At 43.2% G+C, this 22394-nt stretch overlaps 1 protein-coding gene across 1 annotated transcript; it reads right to left on the bottom strand.

The window, feature by feature from the left end:
* Positions 1 to 968: 968 nt before the first annotated feature.
* LOC108799358 (taste receptor type 1 member 3-like) lies at positions 969 to 22217 on the bottom strand. The gene is made up of 6 exons (XM_018571216.1): positions 22018 to 22217; positions 19937 to 20237; positions 16536 to 17345; positions 6246 to 6366; positions 3456 to 3683; positions 969 to 1015 (listed from the first exon to the last, which is right to left on the bottom strand). Exons 1-6 carry the CDS (start codon positions 22215 to 22217, stop codon positions 969 to 971), a joined length of 1707 nt encoding a protein of 568 aa, XP_018426718.1.
* Between the last annotated feature and the right edge of the window lie 177 nt (positions 22218 to 22394).

Below are 22394 nucleotides of genomic sequence, written 5' to 3'. Positions count from 1 at the left end.
TGTGTTGGGCTGTGTATGGAACTTCCCAAGCCTTAATGCAAACCTTCTTTTTGTCACTACATCATTGGTGATTCATGAAATCATACCTGTCATTCTTATGGTAGCCACCAACCTAATTACTCTGTACACACTGCAGCAACATGCAAGGGCCATAGCTGCCCAGAAAACCATTAACCGTGTGGCTGCTGAGAAGAAAGCGGCTTTGGTGATCACCACATTGGTTCTTCTATTTGTCATTTGTTGGGGAACCAACGTGGTGGCCGTTAACTTCTACAACTTTACCAAAGGGGTGTCTGCTCCCGCCTTTCTGCTGCCCATGGCGAACTTTGGTGCCTATATTTTCATGGGCTTCAGCCCTCTGGTGTTGTTGATTGGACACAGTAAGCTGCGCAGAAAGCTGATTAGCCTGATATGTAAACAGTTTAAACATCAAGTTAATCCAGTGGGCTATTCACTTAGGTTTCATACGAATGTGACTACTGTCAAGTGCTAGGTAGACTTTAAACAGACTAGCCCTTATCGTAAGTGGATTCATGGACAAAGTCATTATTATGACCCAACAATGACTAACACAAAGTAATTTATATTTGATGAATTATTTATATGTAATAAATTGTTTCTTGAGGCATGTTGTGTGCAGAATATTTCAGGTTTATTTTTAATTAAAAATAAAATGGACTTAATGGATGAATCACATATACCTTCTGTAAGAAATACTTTGCTTCAAATGTAGGAAAGTAAAAATGTAAGTGAAACCTTTAATGTGTATATATAGAGGTGCAAGTTTTCATAAACACGTCATTCCCTTCTTCAGGCATGCTTGGAAGCCATCCCCGGAAGAGGGCAACTAAGTGTTTTTAAAAGCTTACACCTGAAAATATATTGTTAACCACATAAAATGTATCGCCTACATTTGCCTTTGACAGGTATTTATTTTTGTCTGTGTTCCCATTTGGGAGGATTTCCCCTCACTTCCTGTCCAGGTGATGGTGGATACCAAGATGAGAGGTGTCTCCTTGGGAAACAGCAAAACATTTGTCAGGGTTTTTCCATTTCTATCTTCACTCCCCTTGAGAAATGCTCCCTCAGTTTCTGTCCTCTTGGGAGGGGACCCTGGCACAGGAAGCGAAGGGAAATCTACCCAGTGTTTTGCATGGAAACTTCAAATAGTTTATTTTACAGTAACTACTGTATATGTAAATATAGCATGATGTATACCATTATGGTTACGTAGCAATGGTACTACCACTCACAGAACATTTGGAGACGAGTAATTCCAGCCCTGTAAAATATGGTATTATATTTTAAAATGTTGTTGTAAAAGAAAACTTATGTCAATACAGTTACATCAATACTATTTAGCAATATCAGCCCTAGCATAGTCATGTGATATGCTGTCACTTGAGAGAACTAGGGGGTTTTGAATACTCTTTTCGTGTTTGTACCTCACCTGGACCTCAGGGTACTCATGTTTTCTTCTTTGGTCACATATACACATGAACACATATAACTATATCTATAGGGGCTACAGGTATAATTGGTGGGCAGAATAAACTGTAAGAAAATACCTAATGTGATCATTTCTTTTTACAATTGGACATGACTGTGATGGATGTGTTGATAGGATGGGCTTAGTAGCAGGATAGTTACATAGTTAGGTTGAAAAAAGTCCATCGAATTCAATCTGTAGAGATAAGAGGATTAGGGTGATAGCATTCAAAGGGCAGTCCTGGATGTCATTCAGGAGTAGAATTCTCATGTTTCATCCTAATATATTGTGTTTTCTTCCATTCATGTGTGGTCTGCTAGCCTGTAGTTACGCAGTGATATGTAGAAATAAATTATATATTTTCCCCCAGTCAGGAAATGCAGCAGGCTCTATCTGACTTGCAGCAGTTTCTAATGCACATTGTGAGAAAATTACATTGTGCAGTGGAATCAGAGTAAGCTATTTCAGTACAGGAGGAGGAGGCAAGGGGGGTCCAGGGGTGTCCCTAGCTTTTTCGCCAGGGGTATCTTTTCCTGTCCAGCTCCAGCTCTGGCCAGTGTCCCATCACTGGTTGCTAGGAGCTTGGCAGGGCACTTGCCAGAGTGCCCCAGGTTGCTAAGACCTGGGAAATATGTATGACCCTTACTCATCTCCACGCCCAACTCTTAGCAACCTGGGATGCTCTGGCCGGAAAGGGAGCAGCAGGCACACTGCAAACATTGGGCAGCAGATCGGCCATGCCGCTTTGCCTGCTGCCCCCCATGTGCCGCACTCCCACATAGGGACAGCCCTGGGAGGGGGGCCTATACAACTGTGCAGAGGCAGAGGGTAAGGCTGGAATTGAGCTTTAACATCCGACCTGTTGGTTATGTGTTTAGATGAAGCCCTGAGGTCTTGAGGAATGCTGAAGTTTTAGTTTGCTTGGAACATTACATCAGAATGCAGCATTGTGCAGGAAACATATAGATTAAAAAACAGCTTCCTGTGTATCATAGATAAGCATGTACATAGAGAGTAAAATTGCACTTCACTGTCATCTACAGCTCAAAAGATACAGCAGTATATGCTGTTGCATTTCCAACACAACCAGCATTCACTATGTATTGTTTCCTGGAGCTACTGTTGAATAAACAGAATAAGTGCACCCTAGCTGCTTATTTTGCTTAGCTGCTGGTGACTTAAATAATCACTAAAATCGGACCATTGATTCTTACAGATATTTTATTATGTGAATATAAGTTCAGAAAAGTTACTCACAGAAAAAAAAGAAAATACGTCTATTCATTTGCCTTTTCACTTTGACTATTTGTAATATAAGTGCTGAAATATCCACTGCTGTTCATTTCCTTCTTATAGAGCAGAATGTAACATTTTGGGAAGTAAACAGTACACAGAACCCCTAGGCAGCTGCTCAGAATAAAAATCATCTGAATGATAGATTTGTAGGCAACGTTTGTGCTGACAAAAGTGGGTATAAAAATGATCCAGTCAAGAATCAAAGTCAGCATGGCTATGGTGATATCTCTTGCCATATAATACTGGTGGACGGGTTTTTCAGCCATGAAAGAACATAGGAAGGATAACAAGACCAGAAGCCCATTGTATGCAAACATCAAACCAAACTGGAGCAGGGGTTCATATTTACAACTAAGAAAAATGGTCAGGGAACTCACATCAAGGGATGCCACCTTCACGGAGAAGGGCTGGGAGGACTTCACATACATGGCACACAAGAAGAACTGACCCAAGAACGCACATACCAGGATTATCCATCTTCCTGGATATAGTAACCAATACAGACAGGATCCAATGGAAAAGGAACTAAACTGAAGCTGCATGGATTTGACCAGTATGGGCCCTAGAAACATAGTAAAGCTCAAGGACAGCACAGGCTGCTGTAGAAGACATATCATGTCAGAAGGCTCTCCGATATAAAAGAAAATGGAGGAACACATGCATGCTATACCCAGCAGGGTCAAGAAGCTCTCAATTTCACCAGAAGCAACAAGCAGAGGAGTGTGGCAATGCTGAAATAAGATCACAGCCACTGTGCCAATGATGACCATGATTAGTCCCATGAATATAAGAAGGGCGATAACATAGTAGTTCTTCCATGTTAGAAAAATGAAGGTTGGATCTTGGCAGGCTTTGCTTCCTGACCTGGACCACTGGCCAGAAGGACACGGGGTGCATTCTGTCAGGAATTGAACAAGTAAATGTAGTTACACATCAGAAAAAAAACAGAGCATTTTCAATTAAACAGTTCCTATCTATACAATTTGAGACCCCTCTGGATAGTAGCAGGGGCCTTCTCCTAACAGTCTGGTAAGCAGCAGTGGGCCTCCCTCCTGTTGTTGATTACTTTTCTCACTTTGACCATTCAGAAAAATGAATCTGCATGGGTCTGCATGGTTTATCGCAACATCAGATTTGAACCACAGGTAGAGCTGTACTTGAAAGACCATAATTAGAGCCACTTTTGTGATTCATACACCCCTGCCAGAACAGCCAGAAGTGAGGAATACAATGTAGTCGCCTCCCTGCTAACTACACAATAAATGGTGCAGCAATACACTGATAAGCTATCACCTCTTCTTACTCTACTCTCTCCTCCTGTCAGTATGTTCCATATGAACCTGCTTGACTCCTGGAGTGCTGCTGTGCAGGGGATGATATCAAGACATATTCAGGTATTCATTCTACGTTGTGAATGCATATTTGTTTAAACTTCTCTTTTTTCTGTAAGCCCATACAGGGCAGCCATCAGGGGGGTATGGTCGATACTCATGTAAGGGGCCCGGGCAGCCTGGGGGGGCCCGCCCGGGTCCCTTATATCAGTGCTCCCCAACCTTTTTATCGCCGCGGACCAGTCAACGTTTGATAATTTTGTTGGCGTTCAAGTGGCGAAGCAGTTTTGAAGGTTTCATTGTCTCATTAGAGAGCTGGTCGCCGCAAACTATGCAGAGCGGTTTTGGTGTATTGGAATCACCTGTCCCGATAAATCCATATTTCAAGTAGGACTCATGGTATTGTCTGTTAAAAGTTACATGTTTCTTTGATGTTGAAGGCCCTTCTTCTGTCTCTTCACTGGGCCTTTTCTTTTTCCCAAGGAAACTTTCTAACGACGTCTGTTTCGTAATAATTTTTGCTAATTTGTGGGTTAAATTTGAGCAAACACAATATACACGTACACCAAGCACTGTTAAACATGAGAAAGTACCGGTGAACAGAGAGAAGAGCGATACACACCTTCTCTTTACCAAAGCTACAACGCCACTGCTGCTTGCAACCGCTCAGCTCCAGACGTCACCTAAAACCGCCCCGATATCACGATATTTTGCGCATGCGCGGTATTGGTGCGGCTTTAGGTGACGTCTCTCAGCTCCCGGTTAACCTCTCGTCCTGGAAAGTCGGACAAACCCGAGAGAAATACACCACAGTAAATAAAATGGAAATAATTTAATGTTCCTTGGGCGGCCCGGTACCATTTGATCCACGGACTGGTACCGGTCCCGCGGCACGGGACTTGGGGACCACTGCCTTATATGACTATCGGCCGACGGTGAAGGGCGAGGAGGCCTGGCCCTAGCAGCACAGGGCCCCAGCATTGCAGCTCCAGCGGCTTTGAGACAAGCTAGGGCCCCATCAGCCGATGCTGCTCATCTGATATCGGACTGGCCGGAAGTGACGTCACTTCTGGCCGGTCCGGCGGCAGACGAGGCCATGTGTGCAGGTAAGAGGAGCTAGGAAGGAAAGGAGGGAGGGGAGGGATGCAGCCCTGACCAGCCCACCAGAAACCCCTTCAGAGCCCACCATAGACAGTTTCAGAAGGGCTGTGCAGCATCTATGGTGGGCTCTGCAGGGTCACTCTCAGGTGGGTCCTGTGTCCAGCACGTCACTAAGCCCTGCGCCCAGCACATTACTAAGCCCTGTTTCCAGCGCGTCACTAAGCCCTGCGTCCAGCACGTCACTAAGCCCTGCGTCCAGCGCGTCACTAAGCCCTGCGTCCAGCGCGTCACTAAGCCCTGCGTCCAGCGCGTCACTAAGCCCTGCGTCCAGCGCGTCACTAAGCCCTGCGTCCAGCGGCGTAGGGGGGGGGCCCGGCCTAAAGCCGTGTAAGGGACCCCAAAATTTCTGATGGCTGCCCTGAGTCCATATCTTTAAATACTGGGTCATGTAAAATAATGTTTCCCATATCCTAAATATACACTGTCACCTTGCCCATTCAGGGGGTAGATGGCCACTAGCGTTATCGGAGGAGGTCACATGCCTGTTACCAGAAGTACCGGGTATTTTGCAGTGGTGGCTACAGAGGAAGGAGTGCTGGGGGGAATGCTGGAGACGTGCAAGGATCCTCTCCTGATCAGCCCGTGTGAAAAGTGCCTAAAGCAGCCAGAGGTAAGCTATATATAGGCACTGTGTCCCCATCGGGCAGATTCATCCCTCTACTTGTACTGCTGACCACTGTCACCGAGAAAGAATGTGAGGGGAAATCCAACATTTTAGAGTTGTCCCCAGAACAAAATTCCCCACACTTTGGGATATGTCCACTAACGTCCTGTTGCATCTCTGGGACAGGATGTAAAGACAAATTTCCCCAATAGTACGCAGACAGCAAACAAATATTATCTGGCAGTGGTTTTAACCTTTCCCTACTTTATCCAAACCTAATAAAAACGGTTGGCTATACATGCAGTTTAATGTTCTAGAATGGTAAACATTAAAGTAATAAAAAAGGACCGGATAGAGTGACAACCTGTGGAGTTTACTAAGGTTCCCTCAGGACAAGTAAGACATTCAAAGCAACAGGATTTGAAATCTTTGATCAACTTGACCTGGCCCTCTGAGCATTGTCGGGAACATGTAGATTCCGGGACCTGCAAAAACAAAAACACGGCCAACATTTATCCTGGTAACAAATATATTGTATTATTATTATTATCATCATCAGCATTATTAATATTTATATTATTTTGTGTTGTAAATTCATTATAATGTCTCATGATCGTCTAAAAGTGTGTTGAGTATCAAACCATGGAGGGGATTGGGACCCCTTATAGTGGAAAGATATGCAGACACAGAAACACAAGTGCAGGGATCTCACTAACAATGTCACTTTAGGTGGTGGTGTGTCTTCACATTATGTGTGGTGTTAAGGGTTCTTTTAGGAAGTTGTTAAAGGGCATTTCCAAGCATTACCTAAATGTATCCCCACGTCTCCCTTCCTTCTCTAGATCATTTCCCAGCATTATTTTTTTTTTTTTTTTATTTACTTTGTTCCTGTAGTAAGAAACAGGCTTGTAAAATTCTTGCAGGGGCTTGCTTGGAGCTCAGTTCCCTTTGATGTAGAAATGCCTCCAGAACTATATCTCTAGGGCCCATTCTCTACGCACATTGTGCGTGTGTATGCTTGGGAGTCAATTCAGCAGCACTGCTTGGCCAGGCAAGAAATCAATGAGGGGAATTTAGCAAACCTGGAGCAGACAAAATCTGGAGCAGCTGAGCAGCTGGAGCAGCTGTGCATGCCAACCAATCAGTTTCTGGCTTTCATTTTCAAAGCTTAACTGAATAGATTGAGGAGAGAACCTGATTGGTTACTACAGGCAACTGCTCCACTATTGATAAATTCCCCTCAGTGTATGCAAGTAAAGAAGGATGGGGGTTAGGTGGAGTTCTGCGGTCCAGTGATCAAGGCTGACAACACTGGTTGGGATTCGAGTGCAGCAAAAGCACTGTGTTGTCAGTGCAAACAGGAAGTTAAGAGCATTTGGTAGATCAACATGTATCTGCAGAGATACACACTACCAGCTGAGTCAGATCTGGAGCTCTCCAATCAAGAGGGAGCATGAGCTTTTCTGATGGGAGAGCTCCAGATCTGACTCAGCAGTGGGCATGTTGGACCTCTTTAAAGAGACCACTGGCTTCCCATAGAGATGCTTCTCTGCAAGGGGCAGTCTACTTTCTAAGAAATCAAACTGTAGCCTTTGCAAACCATTTGTTTTGAAGCACTTGAAATGTATTTAGCTGATTTAAAGTAGTATTAAACGCAGTGGCGTAACAATCACCATAGCGACCCAGGGGGCCCGGGGCACAGTGGGGCCCGGCCAGAAGCCGCGCAGACCGCATGGGTCGCTATGGGATCCTCTGCTGGTGGCTTTCACTGGCAGCTGAAGACGAACACGCCGCAGTTCAGATCACTGACAATGAGTCAATGAGAGCCTGCAGCGGGGCCCATGATCGGCAGCAGGGGACGGGGCGGGGCCCGGTGATGAAGAAGGAGGCGGGCCTGGTGACGGAGGAGGAGGTGGGGCTCATCAGCGACCGTGGAGGAAGAGGTGGCAGACAGGTAAGGAGTGCGACCAGCCCACCTGAGGGTGACCCTGCAGAGCCCACCATAGAGAGTCTGTAGTGGGCTCTGCAAGTTCACCCTCAGGTGGGATCTCGAGTGGGCTCTGCAAGGGGTATAACTAGAAATCACGGGGCCCCATACAAAATTTTGCTATGGGGCCCTGTGATTTCTAGTTATGCCCCTGATTAAACGCTCATACTTTGTTTCCAGCAATGAATCCAGACCAAGCAAATATACTATATATTGCCCAGCAAAGTATTTCTCTATATATTCCCTCTTAGAGTCATCATGTTTCGAAACAGCTTCAACTTTCTCAGCTCAGCTTCCCTAAACTTCCTGTCCAGTACAAGATCTCAAGGGCCATGATCGGCTCCAGCAGCCTTTCTATCTACTAGCTTGGAGAAGGGAGAATGGAGGAGTGTGGAGCAGGAGGAGGGAAGTGTCTTGCCTTGCTGTGCCTTGTGTGTTTGTGGAGATGCGCAGCTTACTAGCACAGGGTGGCTCCATAGGACCCTGCAAGGAAAAGGAGCCACCATAAAACAAGATAACAGGGACAGTGGTCAGGGGACCAGCTAATTCTGCAGTAAACTAAATCTTATAAACATCAAGGAGCAGCATCCATTGTATGTGATTTCATCAACATTAATATAGCTTAAAACCCTTTGACTTTAATATCACTTTAAGTGAAAGTTCCGTTGGGCTTTAATGTGGAGGATAAAACACTGGCAAGCTACCATTCACACCTTGTGCCTGGCACTGAAGACAATGTGAACCTTGTCTGGTGTACCAGTGGCAGTGTAAGCTAGACAAAAGGTCAACCATATGAACAGTCAGCAGTTGTCTAAGCAGAGCTTCCTCTTTATGGCCTCCTGTTCATGCACACTCAAGTGTGAAAGCTAATAAAACAAAGATAATCCCAAGAACCACATTCATCCAGTTAACATCCTCTGAAAGCACCTTTTATATTGTAAATATTTAGTCACGATTGCAGTAATGCAGCAAAGCCTTCAATGTCCGTTAGGGGATTTTATTTTTTGCATTAATATTTCAATAAGCAGAATAAACATAGCGATATGCGAGTGCAGCGGGATGGCGGTGTGTTGGTGCGGCTGTCATTTTCCGCCTTGTTATGTTTATTTTAGTTGTCCTATTTTGCATTATTGATTCTCTCTGGCGGTGATAGCATGCTGTACTACACTCACTTTACCTTGACACGCTGCAGCTTATTGACTTCAAGCTGTCCTGTTTTGCAGAGAGGAAAAAAGGCAGCGGCAGCAATGAATTTTCTTTTGGAACGTTACAGGGTCAGTGTACCAAAAAGTGATATTTCAAAAAGTGATAGGTGGAATGTGGAAAATTGAAGCTCGGCTTTAACCAAAATGTATTTTTTTTTAATTTTTGGTGATAGCAGTAAAGGGGTAAAACCTCTGTTATTTGTTTTTATTGCTGTCTTTGTCCCTGTTGGGGGCATTTAATCTCACTTCCTGTTCCTGTGGCCACACAGAAAGCAAGAAGAGCTTACCAAAAGGGATGGAGACAGCAATATAACCCTAAAAAATTTTCTCAGCCTTCCCCACTCTACTCTAGGTTTCATTACTCTCTTTGCCCTTGTCGGAGAGATATTGCTCACCTCTTGTCTCAGTGACCTTCCCATTCCCCCAATCTTCCCAGTCTCTACCAAGAATGTAAACACCAGTATTAGGTTGACTAACCTTTAAGGAGAGACTGTCACTTTTCCCATTCAGGATAAAGTGTCAGTGCCTCCTGATAGTTTGTCCCTCCCCTCCAGAAATTTTACTAACTGATCTGCGCTCCCATTCAGCCTCCTCAGGAGACCTCCCTGGCTAAGCTCCAGTATCAGATGACATCAGAGCTTACGCGGGTGGATGATGTCCCTCCCTCCCAAGTGATAGTATTTTGCCCTGGCAAGGGGCCACTCAGACCTGAGCACTGTCGCATAGGGGAGGTCACATTCGCCCCCATGTTAGAGGGCTGGAGTTGCCCACCCATGCCCTAGAGGGTGTCACAGAGCCAACATTCCCCAATGTCACTTTTCTAACAATATCAATATATTTACTATAACCAAATAAGACTTGTTAAAAGCTCTGATAGAGGTCACAAGGCATGGCAATTTTAAAGTCTCTGGCCCACCCCTGCTCTGTTTTTATTGCTATATTGTCCCCAGGTGGGAGATGTATCCCTATTTTCTATTTTTTATTAGGTGTGTGGACATAGGAAATAAATTTAGGGTGTATGAGGTTTAAAACCTCTATCAAGAATGTATTGCTCGAGAAGGAATGGGTTGGAAGCACTGGATCCAAAGTGGGTAATATAGAAAGTGAAGCGCATTGAAGACCTGTCCTCTTGCACAAACAGGCAGGGCTGGATTTACTCTCTCTGCTGCCCCAATGCTAGGTTCCTCAATGCGCCCCCCTGTATGCAGGCTGCATAAAAGTGATCTCGCTGGCATTGCCGAGATCACTTGTACAAAACAAGTGGCGGCTACCCAGCTGAACATTTAGCCCTACTTGCCCCCAAATGTAAAAAAACAACTACCCGCCCAGCCCCCGGAACTCCATGTCATCGGGCATCGGGAGATAGGAATTCCACACCCCTGCTGCCCCTCTACTGCCTGCTGCCCCAAGGCCGATCCTCGGTTGGCCTTGTGGGAAATCCGGCCCTGCAAACAGCCTCCGGGAGGTGCTTCGGACAAAATGCTTGAGAATTAGGAGAAATAAACTTCCAGATTAACAGCTGAGAGTTCAAATATTTTTGAACCCAATCTAACTGTATCTGAAACAAGCCAACACACTTGAGGAATTCTAAGGGACCTCCTTCATCAGGGCTCAGAATACTAGTGAAGCCCCCTAACTAAGGCTGTAAACATCACCATTGGAAAGAGGTAAGTAGGCACCTGGGGTTAGGTTAGTTTAGAAAGGGTTAGGGTGCTTGGGAGGGGACTGGGGAGTGTTTACTGTATAGTGAGCTGTACTATAACGCTTCCGTGTCTACCTACAGCTAAAGACATTTTTTTTGCTGGGGATGAACTTTTTAGGGCAGCTTTACATGAACTTTTAATCAATAGCCGAGCCCCAGCTGCCCTTTTTACTGAACCCTTTGAACTCATAATGCACAGCAGCGGTAGACCTTTTTATTCCACAATGCAATAAAAGGAATCTGCATAAGACATGTTACTATTCTATAGTCAGATGATTGTTATACCTGCTTACTAGATGGACAGCTGACAGACATGTCCCCAGGTGGTCAGATAATCTGTGCCTGCAAACTGCGCGACCTATGGCCAGCTTATAACAAGAGCTGCAATATTCCTGACCAGTTCAATTTATCATTCATAGAATAATAAGGGTTCTCAAAGGCAGATTTGTTCTACTTCACTGGTTATTCAATGCAGCTTTAGTGGAAATAATCTCTGGTTAAAACACATCTATCTATGGTCGAAAACTAAAAATAAATCTCTATTTCTATATTGAATTTCCAAGTTCTTTCCAACATTTACTAACCACGTTTGTAAACTTACTTATTGAAGATGCCCATAGCATGTACTTCCTCAATGCACTGACACAGTTTCACTCAGCCCTGTGAATATGTCTTCTGAGCTTCATCTCAACGTCTGAACAATGTAACATTATCATTGCTTGCTGGAAGTAATGCATGATGGGAGATGTAGTCTTGAGAAATGGAGATTGCATCACATCAAGCAGCAGGGAAAGAGATGCAAAGCACACTGGGAATCCAGAAAGTTGTTGAAAGTGATGAGAAGATGGAAGGCAGCGCTCACTACATAAAAGGGATTTTTTTTCAAGTATGCTTTGATTGTATTATCAAAAACAACTCAAGTATGTATTCCTATTACAATGTTGATGTTATAACAGGGTAGGATTTGACAACTCCTTTAGACAGACCCTGTCAGGTCACAAAATGTTTTAAGCCAGAGAGTCCCTGCTATGGAAGGCAGACATTTACCCACCGCTCCAGCAGTCCATTCCTACTACCTCTCCTCTGTTTCAGCACTGCAGCATTGGAAAGCCTCTTCAGCAGTCGATATTTCAGGAGCAGGATTCAACAGTGACATAAGTGGTTGGGGGTAAGGGCTTGTTTTGATCTAGGGGGCGTAAATAACTACATATACTTACCTGATCCTTGGTCCTGCCTGGCCACGCAGCCTTTTCTCCCCCGGGCTTCCGTGGTCTAAGCCCCACTGACATCATCACATCTAATGCAGTCCATTCACCTGCATAAAGGTGCCCACACACCTTGCGATAATCGTACGATAATCGTGGGAAATCCCGCGATCGTACGATTATCGTAAGGTGCGTGGAAGCCGTGCGACCTCTACTACTGTAAGGTTGCACGACTTTTATCTTAGGAACATGTTCGAAAACCCGCCGAGCATCGTACGATGTTTGGCGGGTGTATAGAATGTTCGTAAGATAAAAGCTGGACGGGCCGGTGTGCGCAAGGGCACACTGCCCATTCGGCATTGCGGTCATCGGAAGCCCGCCCCTCAGCGGGGCGCGGCTTGCGATCATCGCAAGTACGATCTGCCTGTCCAAGATGGGCAGATCGTACGTTTTTTTAATTACCTTACAACCATCGCAAGACAAAAGTCTTGCAATGGTTGTAAGGTGTGTGCCCAGCATTAGACGTGAGGATGCCGAGGGATATATCATAACCGGAGCAGAGGGGACCAGGCTGCCCACCGCCACGGGACCAGGCATCAGCTGAGCATATCTTCTGCATTAACTTTATTAATTACTTCGGTTAACTTTTTTAATTACTGGAGTTCTTCTTTAAGAAAAGTACAAAGTCATTGTTGACAAAATATTAAATTGACCTGACTTGAGTAAAGTGAACATTGATTGGTTACTATGGGTTACTGATTTTTGTACATCATCACTGCTTTTGGCCCTGCCATGTTAAGGCTGGGTTCACACCTGGGTGTTTTTCAGTGCTGATCGAAGCGCTGAAAAACGCTCAACAAGTGAAATCCTATTAAATGCTATGAGCATGGTTCCCACCTCAGCCTATTTAAGCGCGTTTTGACGCGCTGAAAAACGCCCTACGCCCAAAATAATACTGCAGCTTCTTTGGGGCGGATTTCAGAGCGAATCCATTGGACCCAGCCTGATAGATTTCGTAAACGCACGTCAAACACGCGTCTCGTGGACCGCAAATCGTGCTAAAACCGTGCAGCCCGAAACGCGGGTCAAACGCGCATGTTATGAACGTCCAGGTGTGAACCCAGCCTAAATGGCTCAATAAAAGTTAATTTGTTGCAAGTGCAGTTTAGAAACGGAAAGACAAAACCTACGGCTCAAAGGACCTCATAATGTTCTTTACCCACAAATGTCACAATTCATGCTTCGTCATTGCTTTTGTACTTTCCAGTTCAGCAACAACTTCTAATAGAATATCTCCACCTAAAGGAGTCAGCTGGAACTGTTTTGTAATAACAATAGGAATTTTATATTTTAAATACAGTGTCATTTTATTGGGCTTATATAAAGGTCTGTTCCACTCAAGATGGATAATTCACTTCTATGGGATTGCTTGCAGCTTAAATCACACGTTGGCTCTATGTATCGTAGTGTAAATATATATGTGACTGACCATTGTTACAGGTGTGTGAAGGAAAAGTGTGGGATAGGGTTGCAACCTTTTCCCGAACATTCTAGCGAGGTGTGGACTTTTTTTGGGAGAATTAATCCTGGCTTATTCATATGTAAATGGTGCCACCCATGTCATATGTTAATATCACAGTTGAGACTATTTTCAGTGGGGTGCCAGTAGCTCCTATCTTAATTTTGGTTGCCCCTGTCTCCCTGACATCTTGTGTCTGGGTTCCTGCTGCCATGAAACCCGGACACAGCATTCAAAATCCAGACTTTCCATGTGAATTCTGGACACGTGGAAACCCTAGTGAGGGGGGAACATGCCTATCCAAATCTAAAATCTCACAATAGACGTATGAAATGCATTGCATTAACACAGTCCATTCCTTTTGGAAGGGCTGCCAATGCACCCCAGCTCAGCCAAAATTGCAAAAGCAATACATGCACAGTATGAATGGAGACCTCCACCTCTGACTTAGCAGGGTGCATGTCGGAACCTCTGAAAGAGGACCACTGCTTCCTTTTATGCATCCTGAGGAGGGACAGGCTTTTCTTATTGGGCTGTTGCTGTTTTCCAAAGAAAATTAACTGTAAGACATTGCACACTTTTTGTTTTGGTGCACCTGGGATGTTCAGCTGACTTAAACTAAAAGTTAAGTTGGGCTTTTTTACCAGAATTTTTTTTTTAAAACACCTAAATTCTCAGTAAGGCTTATAGGAGCCCCGCAAAGACTGCAGCTGATGAATTTAAAGGCATTGTAAAGTCCCAGCATATCCTCATCTGATATAACATCAGCATTGTAATAGGAATACATCCCTTTTATGTAGTGAGCGCTGCCTTCCATCTGCCCATCATTTTCACCAACCTCCGGAATTCCCAGTGTGCTTTGCATCTTTCCCTGATGAGATGCAATCTCAATTTCTTAAGACTACACAGCCCATCATGCATTGCTTCCAGCAAGCAATGGTAATGTTACAATGCTCAGTTGTAGTTGAGTTGTAGTTCAGGAGGCAGGCTGAGAGCTGAGACACAAGAAAGTTCATATTCACAGTGCATAGTGAAATTGTGTCAGTGCATTTAGGAAATTCTTCCAAAGGGCATCTTAAATGAGTACGTTTACAAACTTCTGGATTAATTTAGTTATTCGGAGTGGGATAGGATTTAGGGAAATTCAATATTATGTTTTAGTTCTTGACCATAGATACCCTTTAATTATGTAGGCATTGGCAGCAGAAGGAAATGTGGAATTGGACAATATGGTTATCAAACATGGATGTCTCTATTAATAGTAGACAGCTGACTACACCAATTCTACACTTCATGTCAAACATTGCACAAAGTGAAATACTGTTTTCTGACGTCAGCCTTCCTACACTGTAGACTTTACAGAGGATAATGGTTGTAATCAACTGCAACCACATGAACCCTTATGATACAGTACTGTGCTATCTTCACATACTCTATGGTTAATGTACCTCAACAACCTATTGGGGCCCCCTTCCACACCCAGGCCCCATAGCAGCCACCCAGGCTACTATGGCTATAGTTGCGCCGCTGGTCATGTGACCCATTGAGATAACTATGTTATCTATATTGATGAGATTTGAGAACATAAACCCTCTGAACACTCTGAGTAGGTGGACCCAGGACTTTGACATAGGAGGTCTTACCTTTATACTGTACCATGCAATCTGAGATCTCTTGATGGTCAGCTTCTTCCAGAAAGTTCCTACTGTGTAGAATGGTTTACCTGTATTATATCTCCATGTTAGTATGTCATAGCCCATACTTATTATCCCGGAAGCATCAAAAGTGATATTATTAAAAGTAAAGTTCGGGCTTTTCAGTTCTTGCAGAACCTTAAAGTAAAACACAACAATAATGTAAATGATTATGTAGAAAAATTGGCAACAGAGTAAAAGGTCTTCCACCCTGAAGCAATATCTCTATTTGGAGAGATCACCAGTTTCATGGATCTTAGAGAGAGATCCCCAGGTCTGTCTCCTTTATTGGTGATTATAAACAGGGCCGGATTTCCCACAAGGCCAACCAAGGCCCGGTCTTGGGGCAGTAGGGAATAGTGGGGCAGCAGCGGTGTGGATTTCCTATCTCCCGCCGATACCCAGGACATGCATCTCGGGCGGGTAGTTTTTTTCTACATTTAGCCCTGCTTTACAGCTAAATGTACAGCAGCCACTTGTTCTTTACAAGTGATCTCGGCAAAGTCGCCAAGATCACTTGTATGCAGCCTGCAGGTCTGCCATTCTCCATGGGGGAGTTGGCAAGTAGGGGGCGCATTGAGGAACCTGGCCTTGGGGCAGCAGAGAGAATAATTCCGGCCCTGATTATGAAGCCAAACAACAGGGGATCTTATTGCAACCGCATTCTCCATAATGTAATATGTGTGTCATGCAACAGCTTATATATGGGTCAAGTAGTAAAATGTGCCCCTTGTTAAAGTATTGAAGCTGCACACCACTGATCCTTTGCATACAAAAAAGCGAAATGCATCAGTGGGAGGATGTGAGTTGAGTGTCTCTGTCACTGCTGATAGAATAAATGTTGTGTAAACAAGGGATCAGCGGTGTGTGGCTTTACTACCTTCATATACAGACAGTATGGTGTGGAAGTGATAAAATCAGGAGGTTGCCATCACCCTCGGAGAGCGGCCACAGGACCTCCGATTTATTTCAAGGATGTGATAATGTACTGCTTAGTATAAATTATAAGGTTATTGGGATTCACCAAAGACATTCAGTCACCATATAGATTAAGTCCATTTAGGCTGCAAGAGAGCATTAAACTGACCACCAGCCTAAGGGAGCACTTCTCTAATGGCCACCAATGTAATGGGACAATACAATTTTCACAGTATTTATTTTTTTACCATTTTAATTTTAGGAATATTTTTGAAAATAATTGTATCATATAGAGGTCGATATGTTAAAAAACAGCCCTAGGTGTGCCCCATTCTATATTCATTTGTTTAAAAAAAAGTTTGACATGTTGATCTCTGATGCGTACACAGATATAATATATACTTTGAGTCAATGTACTGCTTACCTGCCAAGGAAGTATACCGTACACATCTTTGCACTGGCCATCTAGGCCATGAACAATGTTATGAATAGCTTGACTAATGCAGTAGACTGCAATATACACTCGATAAGCCAAGCCGAGTACCACAGGGTCCTGTAGTATTGTTATATTGTTTGGTGTTAACAAGCTGCATGATTCACATTGTTCCAGAAGGCCCTTGGTCTGGAAAACATACTGCTGGCTGATGTTCGGATTTGATGTGCTACCATTGAGGAGAAGCTGCCTTTGTTGTTGAATCAGGTGCAGAATATGCTGTACATAGTCCTCAAACCCAGGCAATGCTTTACTTGTTTCAGAAAAACCAATAACTGTACCAATGGACTGCATGCCTGCCATCTGCTGGAGGGATGTAGACTGAGACCATGTTGTTGTGGCAATCCAGACCATTTTTAACTGGGAATCTATAACAGCTTTAAAGAAAAGCTTAGATTCCTGTTCAGTGGAGAACACAATGGTGACATTTACCCCTGTGTTCTGGAGTTCAAGAATATTGTTCTGCAGAGATGTATTGAAATTTGAGTTGGTTGAATCATTCGGTATGTAAGCTTGGTAGGCAGTGCAGATACCAGCTTGGGCAGCTAGAGTCATGAACAGGAAGAGTCCTTGATCACCGTAATCATTTTTACTAGCCACTATGGCCACCCAGTTCCACTTAAACTCCTTTAAAAGGTTTACAATTCCCTGAGCCAGGGTTATAACACCAGGGATGGTGCGTAGAAATGATGGGAAGATGACCTTGTTACTAAACCTTTCACTGGAAACCTGATAGCTGACCTGAAATACAAACAAAAAAACCTAAAAAGTTGACAGATAGACAGTCCCACAAACATACTAGGCGTCATCTACACTTCTATGCATCAGCAACAAATCCAGTGCTGCCAGCCTCACAAACTACTTGTCTTGTACAATGTTAGTCATAGGTCATGCAGAATAATAATAGGGAATATCCTTGAAGAATGGGGGCTAATGTGTTTTTTTTTCTTTGCTGCTTCAGACCAGTTCATATATGATATGAGGGAAGGGACATTAGATTGCAACCAATGTGTTCTCTGATCCTTCCTATTTCAGTATGAGCATTATAAAGGAAAAAGTTAAATTGTACATGGACTCAACACTAAAAGGGAAGGTCCGCTTATTGAATCCCCTCCCCAATAATAAATTGCCCCATCATAGCTGTAAGAAAACCAAACTTGTGGGAAAAAAGTTAGAAATCATTCTGATCTTACAATTCACTTCTGTGAGATCCCGGTAATGACAAAGTTCCCAAATCTGGGAGGGAAGAGTGTCTTCTCGCTAGATTCTCAGTATTCCCTGGATCTTCAGGGTGATCCTAGGAACAATGAGAGGTTCAGGTTCTCCTGGATCTCACTCCTCTGGGATCCTCATTATTTTACCTGGGCACCCAAGAAGGAAGCCAGTTGTACGACAGGTGTCTTTTTTCACACCGTTTTTTTTTAACAGCTATTGTGTGGGGATTTGAGAATGTGGTGGGGGAAAGTCTTAGTGCAAGGTCTACTTTGGGTGTTCCTAAAATCTAAAGCCACCAGAAAGCTATTCATTTAACATTTGACAAACTTGAATGTAAAGTGCTCAAAGTCTCCTTGAGGTAAGTTGGATGTGTCCTTGAGATGCTATGGAAATAGAAAGCGCCTCCATAGTGTAAAAGTGTGATTTAATAGTAAAAACACGCAGCCCTAAGGCTGTACTTACAACAATTCAGTTGAATAAAAACCAGTAGAGTAAGATGAGAAGTTGGAACCTCTAGCAGGGAGAATCTGGAGTGATGAAATTCACCAGCGTCCTCTATCCTTGTGTTAGCAAAAGGTTTATGCGTTTCAGGGGCACGCCTTGTTTCCTAGACTGGTGGTCAATCTGACCTGTGGGAGCTGCCTCTCTCATGTTTGCTGTATCTAATTGCTGAGCACCTTGCAATTAAAGGCGCCGGTATTTTTTCGGAAATATACAAGGTTTAAAGTCATATTAGACAAGCAACTCTGATCCAGGATAGGAACCCAAAGAGGTACGTTTATATCTTTTAGACCGATTTTTCTGCGCTTCTCTTTGTTGTCCCTGTACTCTGCTAATCTTTGCTATGTCATCTTCTGCAAATAAAGGTATCCATACGTTAGCAAGCTTTTCACAGACATAGGGGCAGCAACCATTCTCATATGCTATGTTGTGTTGTTCTGCCATTAGATAGTACAATATTGGTTTAATGATTGTTCTGTATTGTGGAAGGATGTGGATTATGATTCCATATCCCATCTCATTGTACTCCTGCTTCAATAAAGAAGAAGGCCTTAACAGTCATGTCTCCAGCACTATCTAGACTGGTAAAGTTCCTATCTGCAGCAGCTTTCCAACACCCCAACATTTAATGAGGAGTGACCACACACAAAAGGAGTGACCACACAGAGGCCAAAATTCAAATCTGTGCATGTAGCTGACAATGAGATGTGTACACCATGGGACTGTTTTATTAAGACTGGAAAAAATAAGCACAAAAGTGGATTTGTTGCCCAGAGTGACCAATTAGAATTCATTATTTTGTTTTCCATAAAATGAAAAGTGAAACCCTATTGGTTGCTACTGTCAGCAACTCCACTGATATGCCCATATTCTTTTCTCTAAGTTTAGTACAGAGCAAATTAATGGGTTCATCTAATAAATCCCTTTGAACCCCCTATCCCACTAGCCTGTTCACCTGTAGTTATTCAAATGTACATTATATAAAGCCGTTTGTATTCTCAATAAGGATAAGAGCAAAGTAAAATAGTCATTTGCAACCGGTCAGCATTTCACCAAACTGAATTAAAGCCCACCTCCAGCTTCCACTCTTTAAATAGTTTCCTGACCCCTATAATTTACCCTTTAAATCATGCACTTTTTAATTACTCTTTAATTAATTACTCTTTAAATAATTCACCAACCCCTGCTGATAGTAGAATAGCCGATTTCACTGCCATCCTTAACCTCTTCCCTGCAAGAAGACTTACCCACCCATAGATGCCCACTGCAGAAGATTAGCTCTAGAGCTAGCACCTAGGAGTCAACAGTGCATGCAGGAATTTAAAGTTTCATATTCTATTTTGCCACAGGCTTCTGCTGGATGGGAGAGTAGCAGCAGTCATGTAGCCACCATTTTTTATAGGATTTTTAGATACTGGGGAGCATAGTAACAAATAGATGCGGCAAGTGTTATAGGAAGTGAGAAGGAAAATACTTAGGAAATTTGTTTGGATTCTGAAATTGGGTTTTAAGAAGCTGAACTGCTTGTTATTAATTACTGCACATTATACATCATAACTCCCCTTTGCACATTCACTGTGTAAACCAGACATGTATATATGTAACAATGAGCTTACCTGGGGTACACGGAAGAAGCCAAAAAGTCTTGCAGTTGCTGCAATGGTTTCTGATGTTGATGGCCCAATCACAGCCACCACATTTTGCTCATAGTATGTGTAGTTACAGACTACCTGGATAACGCTATCCTCTCTCTCAGAAAGAAACTTCAAGGCTGCATGTAGCGTGGCTTCTGTATTACAGCAGGTGTCATATATCTCATATCCAAGGCTAGAATTAGGCAGGATGGTACTGCTGTTGTTAATTTCCTCTACCGTAAACTTCATGGCCAATAACCCAATGAATTCATGGATGTTGAAGCTGTTGGAAGAGGGACTGACACATTAGGCTTGCCTGAGCTGTGATAGGAATAGGAACTGCTGTACCTTCAGTATAGAATACAATTCTTTACTGTGAGAATGGATAAGCTGTGGAAGGTCCTACTGTACGGGGTAGTTCTGGTATACATATGGTATACATACAGGTGAAACTCGAATAATTAGAATATCGTGCAAAGTTCATTTATTTCACTAATGCAACTTAAAAGGTGAAACTAATATATGAGATAGACTCATTACATGTAAAGCAAGATAATTCAAGCCGTGATTTGTCATAATTGTGATGATTATGGCTTACAGCTCATGAAAACCCCAAGAACCCCAAATCCACAACCTCAAAAAAGTAGATTATTTCATGCAATCAATAAAACAAGGATTGTACATAGAACAATATCGGACCTCTGAAAAGTACAAGCATGCATATGTACTCAGTACTTGGTTTGGGCCCCTTTTGCAGCACTTACTGCAATTACTTTTGCATGATATTCTAATTATTCGAGTTTCACCTGTAATGTAGCAATATGCAGTATTTTGATGTAAGCAATTGATCTGTTGCCTTTCTTATGTCAAGAAGGAATGTTTTCCAATTGATTTGTCCCAGCTTATGATCATTAACAATACTCAGAACATATAACATATAACAGAAAGAGGGCGGTTTCAGTCTACACTGTATGATCCATGCTGAAAAAAACATAACAGTGAAGGTGGTTTTTAGTTGATATAAAGATCTTCTAATAGAGACCTTTTTCACTTTGCCATTTGGGGTGAAGAATAGGTTGGACTTGATGGACATGTGTCTTTATTCAACCTCAAATACTATGTAACTATGTAAGATCCATTGTCTGTGACAAGACTGTCCTGACCCACTGATACAAACCTAAGTAGCCTGCGTGGTAAACCCTAATCCTACAAGAAGCAAAAAAAACCAGAATGATAGGCTTTCTACCCTTCTAACGCCCTTACATGATAATATTTAAAGTTTAGTAAAGGTGTGGGTTTTGGAGCCGATAAAATTGATATTTATGTAAACGCTTTGGTATAATGGTGTTCCTTGACTCCTTATCACTCCTGAATAATCAGCGTGTGGCTTTGTGATAAGCAAATGAGGATCACCAAACAAGGGCTCTTGGGGCAGTGGCACTGATGGATGAAGATCTGCCTGAGGGTCGTTATCCCCTAAGACAGTCCAGCTGGTATTTACTGCCCACACCTGTGTTTGCAATGCAGCATGCATGCTGGGATGGGGGCAGGGGCATATGATGAAACCTTCTTCCTATGCGAACAACTGCATAAACCTAGCTCAGAAGCAGGAACAATGGTAACCTTGGTGACCTCTTGGACAAGACAAGTTTTTTTTGGCTCTACCATCAAGAATGTGAGTCGCTGAGACCTGCTGCATAGTAGTGTTCCAGGGACAGAGAAAAGGCCCTGGGATGTGTGAATGAGAGAGAATGATGTTGCTGGCTGAAGGATCTTAACCTCAATGCCTATCCCTACCTACCCTTCGAAATCCCCTCTCCATTTCCCTTAATTGCAATTAGAATTTATGTATATCCCTATTTGTAAATAAATCCAACCCTCATTTAAGATTCATTTTTCCGTCATTAAATCAAGGCACCCCAAAGCAGAGCACATTCTACAGGGGGTCTATTCATTTTGTCTGTGTACCCCAGATCCACTAGTTTTTTAAAGTAGCACTATCCGAACAATATCCGCACTGATTGTGATATCTAGCCCCTATCAGAGGAAATACAAAATCTTACTTTTTGCATTTAGTAGTTCCATTCTTTCCCCAGTTGTCCAACGTGTCAGCTTCATCATGTATAGCGAAAAGACCCCCAAGTTTGAAGTCTCCAGGTATTTTGAAAAATGTTTGACTGGTCGAATCTCCCGTCTTCAGTAAAGGGCAAACTAGAGGACAGGTGAGTAGTAATAGAATAGCTAGTGCACCAAAGGTGGACATCTCCACATGGAATCTGGGAATGGCCACTCGTTTGTGCCATTGGTATAGTAGAAAATGGACACGGTTTGATTAAAGCGTACATGGAAATGAGCTGTTGTTTGCACTTATAAATTTGTGTATGCTGCTCTGCTTTCCAGATGGTCATGACAAATAGACACTGATCAAATATGTGACATG

The sequence above is a fragment of the Nanorana parkeri genome, unplaced genomic scaffold, assembly GCF_000935625.1.
Source record: "Nanorana parkeri isolate BGI_ZX_2015 unplaced genomic scaffold, ASM93562v1 scaffold1702, whole genome shotgun sequence".
NCBI lineage: Eukaryota > Metazoa > Chordata > Amphibia > Anura > Dicroglossidae > Nanorana > Nanorana parkeri.
This window is presented reverse-complemented; position numbering and strand designations above follow the sequence as displayed.